This window comes from Peromyscus leucopus, chromosome X, assembly GCF_004664715.2.
Source record: "Peromyscus leucopus breed LL Stock chromosome X, UCI_PerLeu_2.1, whole genome shotgun sequence".
Classification (NCBI taxonomy): domain Eukaryota; kingdom Metazoa; phylum Chordata; class Mammalia; order Rodentia; family Cricetidae; genus Peromyscus; species Peromyscus leucopus.
The window spans coordinates 65,817,090-65,827,942 of record NC_051083.1 but is presented as its reverse complement, the minus strand read 5'-3'; the positions used below and the strand labels follow the sequence as shown (position 1 = coordinate 65,827,942).

At 38.4% G+C, this 10,853-nt stretch overlaps 1 protein-coding gene across 9 annotated transcripts in view; it reads left to right on the top strand.

Moving 5' to 3' along the window:
- The first annotated feature begins 1,024 nt into the window (after window positions 1-1,024).
- The window catches only part of LOC114704902 (fibronectin type III domain containing protein 3C1-like), a 65,516-nt gene continuing 55,687 nt past the window's right edge, over window positions 1,025-10,853 (top strand). For 2 of the 9 annotated variants that reach the window (XM_037199113.1, XM_037199106.1), the window contains exons 1-2: window positions 1,135-1,281; window positions 9,018-9,066. In XM_037199113.1, coding sequence (XP_037055008.1) covers window positions 1,243-1,281; window positions 9,018-9,066 — 88 coding nt within the window. In that variant the 5' untranslated portion in view covers window positions 1,135-1,242. Of the gene's footprint in view, window positions 1,090-1,134; window positions 1,649-9,017; window positions 9,067-10,853 lie in introns of those variants that run through there. The other 7 variants (XM_037199112.1, XM_037199109.1, XM_037199110.1 and 4 more) reach the window with 6 other exon arrangements.

The window sequence follows — 10,853 nt, the reverse complement described above, 5'->3', positions numbered from 1 at the left end:
AGCCAGGCTGCAGAGGCTGGCAGCTGTAGGGACAGATCTGGGAAAGGCTAGAGACCGCCCGCAGAGTCTCAGTAGGCTCCAAACTATCTAGATTTGGGAATGGGAACCTCTCTCAACAGACAGACCCTTGGCCAAGAAAATGAGGGCTGCTGCACAGTCACTTGTGAGTTCTTGGGCTCAAATTAAGAGACCGAGAAAAGAATGCCAAAGGGGCAAGAGACGAGCAAGTAGACGAAGTTTGGTGCGAGGCATTCCTCCCCTGGGGGTGGGGTGGGGTGGAGGTGGCAATGTCTTTCAGGAAGCTCCCTTGCACCCAGGCCGGCCCTCAGTTGGGCTCACTTTGCCCTGCCCAGAGCTCAGAAGCAGGGGTCTTTCTGTGGCCCTCGCCGACCTCAGACGTTGAAATCTAGGCGTGCTCAGTCCACCACTCCCAGTTTGCCTGAAATAACTTGTTGCTTGCACACTATAGTAATGAGGTCCAGGGCTTTCGGAAAAGCTCAGGGGCTTAAAGGACAGAGAAGACCCAACAGGGATAATAGGAAAGAATGGGATCTTTGTCAGCACCGGGTGAGAGGGGCGGTCAAGGAGCCACGCAGTCCCCGCCCCCTCCCTCCCTTTTCCCCTGACCTGGTGGCCTGGTTAGTCTGTTTGTACCCTCCTGGGGCCGTGGGCCTGTGACCCTGCTGGGTCGACAGCGGGGGGCGCGGGCCCGCAGCTATCTTGTTTTTCTTTTCCTGTCACTTTTTCTTTCTCACCCCTCCCCTCTCAGTCTTTGGGCTCGGAACAGCTGCTGCTGTAGCTCCTAACTTTGTGCCTTTCTTCTCCCCCACAACGGCTGTTGGCGTCTTTGGAAACGCGGGCTGGCCGCCCCGCCAAGGGGGCGTGAGCAGCCCGGGTGCGCGCCGAAGGGGCACGGACGGTGCGGTGGTGACCGGATGGAACGGGGCGAGGAGCACGAGGCGGCGAGGGAGGGGCGGCGAGGGGCGAGGGGGCGGGGCGGGGCGGGGCCAGCAGGCCAGGGGCTGGATGTGCCTGTTGCTGGGATGCTGATGGATAGAGTTACACGGCTGCTGGGGCCAGCTCGAGGAGGTGAGGGGATATTTTTGGAGGGAAGAGTTTCTGAGTTTGGGATCGGGAGTGGGGGGAGGGCGAGAGGACACCAAAAGTTCCTCCTACATCTGGGCTTTCGTCTCGATTCAGACCCTGTAAAAGGCGCGGTCCCAGCCAGTCGTTGGGTGCCGCATGGACCTTCCAACGCTCTCTAGTGCCTCGCGTCCGGCGGTAGGCTCCATAGGTCCCGCCAGCTCTGTCTTTCTTTGCTTAGCTTCCCTTGCTTGTCTTTGTATTTGTGACCGTTTTCCAGTCCAGTCTTTTATCTTTCTTAATCTTGAATTGGCCACTGTTGCTGAATCTCTTGCTATCGGAAATCAGATCGAGAAGTACCTGAATGAAGAGTGACCGCTTTTGGAGAAGCATTTTTTATCTGCTTAGCTATGCTCCTTGACTTTGCAGCAACTTACTTTTCTATATGCAATTAGTCACAGGATTTGGAGCTCCTACTCTCTGTGAACGCTTTGCAGAAAATCTTGTCTAATTCTGTCCAGTGCTTTTTTTTTTTTTTCTTTTCTTTTGCGTTATACATTGACTGGTAAGTGAACTAGATGCTTACTTTATTGAGGGGAGAAATTTAGATTCCTTTAGGAATGTACACAAGAGGATTGCCCCGCGCTGGGCATCATTTATCTGGCTACCTAAGGGATAAGTATTTATGGCTTAGGGTGGAGAGATTGTTTGGAAATCATTAGTGTTTTGTTTTATATCTGCAATTTTTGTATCGTGCCTTGAGGGTATCGTTATTTTCGTGGATGTAAACTTTTCCAAAGCTTAAAAAAGTAAACTAACTGGTAATGTCTTTGCGTTTTCTACCTATTTTATTATTGTTGCTATTATTGCTTGCTTGCTTGAATGAGGTGCCTTGTGAAATACTCAGAATCAAGTTGTCTGGTTCCTTCCCGGTGGTATAGTTGGAAATTTGTCATCCCGAATTTGGTCTATTTAACAAAAGAACAAATTAATTATTTCCAAAGGCTTTTGTTGATGCTGAATTCATTTAAGAAATTAGTAATTATTTTCTCAGTATTCTGACAGATTAAAGGGGATCAAGAAACCTAAACATTGATTCAAAACTTAAACACGTGAAAAGGAGAAATCGAACTTTTTGCTACCTCAGGGCTAGGCTCTGCGCACCAAAGTTTCCTGCACCAAAGTTCCCTGTGCCTTGCCCGCTCTGGCGCACTCCACCCCCTCCTTTGACATTCCACATAATGAATATACTTGAAATACGATTCTTAAAGTAATAGCTGTGCCGTATAGAGTGAGTAACAGAAATACCAGGGAGCTTTCATGGTTTATTTTTGTAAATGACCACCACAATTATTTTTTTTACATAATTTGTTACCTTTTTTGTTCTGGGAAGAACGGAAAAAAATTAGTTCTCAAAAATTTGTGCTAATATCTTTCTCCACAAGTGGAATATATGTTAACTTTAATCACTCATCAAGGCATAAAATGTTCAAGAAGGGTGGCAAATTAGAGATAGTTTGTCTCCTGAGAATATTTTTATTTGAGAAGTTCCTAATAACGACTTTTTCATTCAACAGAAAGTAGAAACCTGAATGGCAGAATTGTAAAGCATAACTTTAGGTGAATTTTTCTCCACCTGTTTTGTGTCCACCTCAAAGCAAACCTGTGTTGAAATCTTTCCAGCCCGATGTGGCTCCATGCAGCTCATCACTGCTGAGTGCCAGATTTTAGCAGAAAACTAAGTACCTTTTACTGCACTGGCTTATTAAGCCCTTGAAGCCCTGATTGTAAAACCAGTATCACCTCTTATTTTAAATTGCTCTCTGCCCACTAATACAATCCTGACGTCCTAGGACCTCAAATCCAGTTTTAAGCTCTAGGCAAAACTCCTTGTGCTCTGTTCCAGTAAAATTAGGTTGACCAAGAAAACGAAATCTCAATTTCCTTTCTATTATATCAGAACTGTACTATAAATTGCAGTTGCAGATCATAAAGCAATTTATTCTGGAACTACTTGAGGAAAAGTAAATTTATAGTGATCTGCTGCTTAGATTCGCCAGCTTTCCTGGACTCTTAAATCTTCACTCAGTAGAAGTTGGGTGTTTGTGTGTTCATTCAGTTTTGTTTGCTTTCCTTTGTTCAGAATTAGAGTTTGACACTATCGCCAATATTTTCATCTCAAAGTGAAAACAGATTTATCACAAATTCTCATTCTGCTGTAATTACACTCGTGAATTAAATAAGTTAAAAGACAGATTTAAACTTATCAAACATACTCTCTTTGTTACTTTGCTGAAAGTGAGTTACTTTTATGCTTAAAAGTTTCAACAATTGTAAGTAATTCTACTATATAAAATTTCAGATTTTTGAAATGTACAATTTAAGATATCCTATTTTGGTCACACTTTGATATTCAGCATAATTTGATGCTTAATGACAGTTTGAGAGCATAGGTTCAGTATATTAAAATTAAAGAATAACTGACTGACATTTTAAAAATCAACCTTTTAATGATAACATCTTGCTCTTCTATGAAAGGTTGTGCTCTTCAATATAGGAAATTCAGTGGAGTTTTGCTATTAAAATAATTTTAAATAGGACTATCTAACAAAATAAAATATATGCATAGAGATCTTACTCTAATAATTTGTAATGACTTAATTCTTTACAATCCTTTTACCAAAAAGTATCATTTATTTTGCCAAAAGGAGACAACATTCAAATCCTGACTCTAGTCTGTCCAGGCAGGACACACACAACATATGTCTCCACTGACCGTTGCCAAAGCTAAACATAATTTCTCAGTTATGACTGGCATTTGTAGTTTTGACTTCTATTGAAGATATTACCTTTAAAATGTAACATAAAGATTCCTTAATGAAGGAACTTTGGAATTAAAAATGCCATTCTAGGGCAGCCCAATGACCATTCATTCCCATAGTCCATATCTGGTAGTACACCAAAAGGACTCAAATTTTTTCATAGTCCTCAGACTGGCATTTCATAAATCCTTGGTTTCCATTAATAACCCAAAATTGATCAATATTTTAAATATTTAGCTTCTCAAGCTTATTTATATGCTGTATTTCCATAGGCATTTTGTATAAAAAAATCTTTATATATTCTCATCCACGTGAGTGATGTATTGATTCTTAATTATATTTGTCTTTAAAATCATTACTTCAGTCTTGAGTTTCTTACCCACAGCACACACACCCATGAATAGAGAATGGAAAAGTACCAAGAGGGGTCTTGATTTTGGTATTTCAATGCATGTTGTAGAAATGCACATTTATTGTAGGTTTGCTCTCTCCTTTTCTCCTTTTGCGCTTGTGTTTAAATTTTAAAAATGAAATAGGAAAATAATTTTTAAAAATATAAGTCACTTGTCAGACCACACAACCAAAGTCACCCATTGCTAAAGTTCAATTATATTTGTGTCCAGTCTATTTTCTGTATATATGTATATGCACAGAAAAGTACTAGTTGCTATTGAATGCATACTGCACATAGGATTTTGTTTGTTTGGAAGCTCTTTAAGTTACTTTTCTTTTTATTTGTTTTTGGTTCGGGGGTTGTTTGGTGTTTTGAAGGAGTTGTATGTGAGTTTTTTGTTTGTTTGTTTTGGTTTTGGTTGGGTTTGGTTTTTGCCATGCTGCCCTCAAACCTGTGATCAGCCTCTCATGTAGCTGGATTACAGTCACCCACCACTGCCATTCTTTATCTTTCCACCTAAAATTCTACCTTTAAAAAATCAGTCTTTATGCATTCCTAAAATACGTAAGCACTTGGATTTCAAACCATTTTTCTATTTCATCTGAAGTGTTGTTTCTCTGCATTTTATTGAAAAGCAAATATAGTCTGCTCAAGTGTTGTGTCTTTTGGTTAACAACTGATTCATGGGAAGTTCTCCAGTAATATTTAAATTTATAACCAATATCTTTTTCAAATGTATTCTATGCAGATATTAAACAGAACATTGAGTATTACCTTTAATTTTTTGTTTTCAGTCATGTAAAGTAATAATAACATATTAAGTTATTTTCTTCCTTGAGACAGAGTCTCCCTGTATAGTTAAGGCTGGCCTCAGACATGATTCTTCTGTCTCAGCACCCTGGGTACCAGGATTACAGGAGTGCACTGTCATGCCCAAATTCTACATTTCCAACTTTTAAAATTTTCCATTCCCTACAATGTAGCAATTTCAAATTTATAAATATGTATTCTTCAGTACTACCTCTTGTGCCCATTTTAGGGGACACATCTCATTGATATTACTTATATTTTTCAACCTGATTATGTGCTTTTTCACAGAATATATTTTATCAAGCCTACTGGCTAACCCATAACTATTCACATATTATAAATATGTGTTTCTAGAGCTAAGTAAATTTTGAAAACTTTGGAATAATGGGGGGTGTGCGTGCATGCGTGTGTGTATCTGTCTTGTGTCTGGTTTGATCCTATGCCATTGATCTTCCACATTCTCCAAGGATTATTGTAGACTCACTGGGGACGGTGGTGAGCATTTATGTAATTACTGTTACAGAAAAAAATGAATAGTTGATAATAGTCCTCTAATTTTATGAGAGAAAAATTTAAGATGAGCGTTTTAATTATAAGCTATAGCTACTGTTCATGGGGTTGAAATGTCTCTTCTCTGGCTTCAGTATATAAAAGGTTAGACCATTTAATATCCCTATGTTTTATCATTTCTCCTATAGTGTATAGTCTATATACATATATATTTTTAATCATAAACTATGTTTTACTAGGTATATATTTCATATGTATATGTAGCCTAACCTGATTAAACATTGGAAAGACAATAATAGGTCTTTGAGGTTTGCTAATATAAATACATAGCTCATAGTTCACTTCAAGAACCATTTATCTATCATTTCAAGCACCATTGATCTCTCCCTTTCCTTACTAATTGTAGGGGTTACAGTCATTATTATATAATTTAATGTTTTACTGTACTCAGTTTAGCATTTTTTTATATAAGTGACCCCATTTAACAAATAGGTTTGTGATGAATATGTGTGGGCCCGTGAATCTGGAAACTTTGGTGCATTTTCACAAATAAATAATACCACAAAATAGTCATTAGTATTCCCAGAAAGTTAAAATCCTTCTTGAATATTGAATACTAATGCTTAAGGGGTGGGGGAATGAAATAAGTGAAAGAGTAGTGAGACCTTAGAATTCTTTTTTAATAGAGTTTTTCATGGAGGATTTCATACTTGTATGCAATGTATTTTGATCATAACCAACCCTTGCTCCACTCTAACTGTCCCCAGTCCCCTCACACACTTTAGAATGTTCTTTTTTTCTTTTGTTTTATAACACACTGAGTCCAAATCAGTGCCGCCAGGAAGCACATGGCTGTGGGGTCAACCAGTGGCCAGTGGCCACACAGTCGAAGAAAAACTGTCTCCCCCTCCCCCAGCAACTCTCAACTGCCAATAGCTCCTCACTATAGGTGGGGCCTCAGGAGGCCCTCCCCAACCACTGGCTGCTCTGACTTCATGAATGCAAAGGCCAGAAGACATGGGAATGCTTAAGGAATTTCTAGATAAAGCTGGAAAGCTAGCTCAGCAATTAAGAGCACTTGTGCTTGCAGAAGGCCTAGGTTCAGTTCCCATCACCTACATGGGGGCTCACAGCCATCCAAAAGTCCAGTTCTGAGGGAATCTGCCCCATCTTCTGACCTCTGTGGGCACTAGGCACACATGCAGTGCACCACCATACACAGAGGCAAAACTCATATGAATAAACTAGAATAAATAAGTCATGCTTTTAATTTAAAAAAAGAAACTTCTATGCAAGAAGGTGGATGGTATTTATTTGCCACATGGACATTCATTTGTAAATTTAATACTTTCTTTTAGATGTACTACCAGCATTACTCTTTATTACTACATGAGGATATCATCCTTTCCCCTCTGAGACCTTCAGATTGGAAAGCAGTTTTTAGTAGGATTTATGCAAGAGTGAAAATCAAAAGTTAAGAGTACACAGTCTTATGTGGATGAATTTAGTAAAAAATATAGAGATTATAGGTTGCAAGGTAAATTGGATTAGAAGATAAACTGGAAAGAAACTGATCTTAAGTCAGTTCTGTTTTGGCCACTAGATAATATGGGCAGAGCAAGATTGAGAAATTATGAAATTCTTACACTGTGTATCTTGTCTTATTTCTAAATACCCTTTGTATGAGCTGGGAATGTAGCTCAGTGGTAGACCACTTGCTCCATATGTGCAAGACCCTGACTGTGACCCTAAGTACTGCAAAGGAGGAGAAGCAAGAGAGGGAAAGGAGGAGGCAGCCAAGGAAGAACACAACCAAATGTCCTTCCTCAAAAGAATTTAAGCGTTGAAACTTGCAGGCAGAAAGGTTGATGGCAACAGAAAGTACTGTGCATTCCCTTGGTTCCACACAATGTCAGGCATATGACAATCACATATTAGATAGTCACTGCATAATACAGTATAGTAAAAAGCCTACTTCGTGTGCTATTGTAAGGATTAGATGGGTTTATGTGTGAATAATGCTTAGAAAGGTACTTAGCATGAACTGAAGGAACAGTGTGCATGTTCTGTTATTATTGCTGTTTCAACTGGTTTTTAATATTTTTCTTCTTGTATGTGTGAATGTATGTGTATGTGTGCATGACAGAGAGATGAGAGAGAGAGGCGTATAGGTATGTGTACATGAGTGTATGTAGGTGCACTCATTCACAATAAGGTACATGTGGAGGCCAGAGGTCGACATACCTGTCTTAATCTCTCTCTGCCTTTTGTTTGGGACGGGTTCTATGATTGAACCTGCAGCTAGCTTCCTGATTGCTAGATTGGCTAGCCAGCAATCCCCCAGGGAACCACCTACTCATTATCAAAGTGCTGGGATCCTAAGCATGCACTTCTGACTTTTACATGGGAGCTGTGGCTCTGACCTCAGGTCCTCAAGCTTGGGCTACAGGCACTTTACCCAGGGAGCCATCTCCCCAACCCCTTACTGTTTGTTTTCTTTGATTAAACCTCTTGTAATACTCTTAGAAGTTATTTGTGGCAAAAATAAGCACATGTCCTTGTGAGTTAATAATATGGTGGATGAATACAATTAATAATGTTATATTCTGTATCTCAAAATAGAAGGAATGTGAGTGTACTCATCATAAAAATGATAAGAGTTGGCCGGGCGTTGGTGGCGCACGCCTTTAATCCCAGCACTCGGGAGGCAGAGCCAGGTGGATCGCTGTGAGTTCAAGGCCAGCCTGGGCTACCAAGTGAGCTTCAGGAAAGGCGCAAAGCTACACAGAGAAACCCTGTCTCAAAAAAAAAAAAAAAAAAAAAAAGATAAGAGTTTAAAGTAATGGACATGCTAGTTCCTATGAGTTGATTTGCTACATGAATCAAAGCATCCCATTATGCCTCATAAATATAAATATGATGTATAAATTTGATGTGTCAATCAAAATGCAATGTATTTTTTAATGGGGACATTTAACAGATGCTATCTAGTAAACATTGCCTTCCTTACATTGGGTGTGGACTTTAACCTCAGCTTCAGAATTAAACAGGGACTAGGGGTAACTTGAAAGGAGCCTGGAAGTAAGCTCCGACTATGTCATCTGATGTTGATTGATCTCCTCATGCCCCCTTATTTGGTGAAGACCTAAAGATATTGGTAATTGCCTCATTCCCAATGTTGCCATCTTTAGAGTCCATTTCCTGATCCAACTGTTGTATTCATGAGAAAAATGTAGTTGGGATTCACTTTCAATAGGTAACATTAGAGAACTTTGCTTTTTTGATTTAAATAAAATAGATTTCTCGCCTATTAGCTACTTAAAATAGCTAATTTTTAGTGATTGCTACAGAAATGGTTTTATCTCTAAATTGGTAATTTTTCCTTTTTTAATTTGAAGCTTGCTCATCTGTTCATATTATGCACAGGGAAAACCAGTGATCCTCAAGGTAATAATTCATTTATATATTAAACTGTATTATTTAGTGAACACTCTTTTCTTTGGGAATAGAGCATTTAATTTTGAACACTTTGTAATTGGAACTATTTTCCGGTGATTGCCTTCTAGAGTAGGGCATTTGCAGGTAAAAACGTCCAGCCTTCATTCAGCATTTCTAAAGTGCCTGTTAAGTCCTCAGCAGTATAGAATACAAACAAAACAGAACTTGCCTAATAAGGGGCAAAGCAAGAATTTGACCCCAGGTCTTTTGACCACCAGACATTGCTATAAAACAATGCACCCTACCTTCTTTGACATAAAACAAAAATGCTAAAATATTAGTATCACCAACTCCCTGCATCATTAATATGGATATCAAAGAAATACAAAGTGTGTTTTATATAAAGTTAAAAGGTAAATTTAACTGGGGCAAGTAAAAATTCTAAAAATATCTTTTAAAATAATGTCTTTCCAATCATATCAACCAATATTTACAGGCACCATTTCCTAATCGGGTTATACACATAAGATATATTTTTCTGCTTCTCAACAAAAGTTGAAAATAATGTCTAAGGTTCATGTATTCCTTTTGAAATTACTCACACATGGCCTAGTATAATGTGTTCATAAGTGACTTCTGAAGCATTCTAGTTGTTGGAACAGACACAGATTCAGATATCAAAGCTGCCTATTTTAAATATCTTTATTTTCTTACAACAGAATAACAGTGAATGTTTATATCGGATCATTACAGTGTTTCCTTGTGATCCTTCCCTTTGCTGCATTTGATGTTTCCGGTATATGTGTCTAGTCACATAGTTTAGCTTCAACATTTATGTAGTGCAAAGTAGAAAAAAAATCCTGTATTACAACATGCAGTAGGGCATCAGCACTTTTTAAATGTAACAGTTTCTGAACTTCTGAGTTTGAAAATGCATGAACCTAGAACCACTTTGAAATTAAAAGTGTAAAAGCAGCTAAGAAGCCTGAATATGTCTATTTTAACATTTTCTGATCAATTTCTAAAGCTTTTGCTGCTTCTAAAAAGCATATTGTTCCTCTGTGATTTGTAATTCCTTATTTTGACCACAGTTAATGAATTTTGTTCATATGCAGTAAATTTATTGAAGTGAATTTCAGGGGATTTGTGGTTGCACAAATGCCACTCACAGTTTTTGTGCCTTTTCTGACACAGCATTTTTCTTATTTAGAGCTGTTGCAGTTAATGCATTACATTCATAGGCCAATTACAGTACAAAGTGGTAGCAGAATAATGGTAAATTTGTGAGGAAAATGGAACAGAAAAATGGAAGCATGGGATTTATTTTCAGGAGACTTCAAGAGCCTGAAAAGCAAAACTATTAAAGCTTCATTGAAAAAGGTACTTCACCTTATAGAGTAGTTAATTGACCTACTTAATGAGGTGGAAAATAGATTATGTTGGGTGAGAGGTATTTAATGAAGCAACCCTAGAAATTCTCTACACTAGAAAAAAAAATCCTTGGCAACCAAGCCTTTGTCAAATTGTCCTTCATTGTGTACTTATTTATCTTACTTGTACCTAATGATGGATGAAAGCTGTATGTAAAGCAGTTGTTAAACTAAGTTGTTGGTAGGAAAAGTATGTGTTCGTGTTCCTTTAGTCCACTTGTATTTGTAATAATACTGATATAACTATGAAGTTCAGTTCTAGACCTTTTGCACTCCCGATTGTTAATATTTTATTGTGTATGCTAAAAAGGATAACTGTGTCCTCATTAAAATAATTGTGTTATTATTATGCTTAAATTTTGGCAG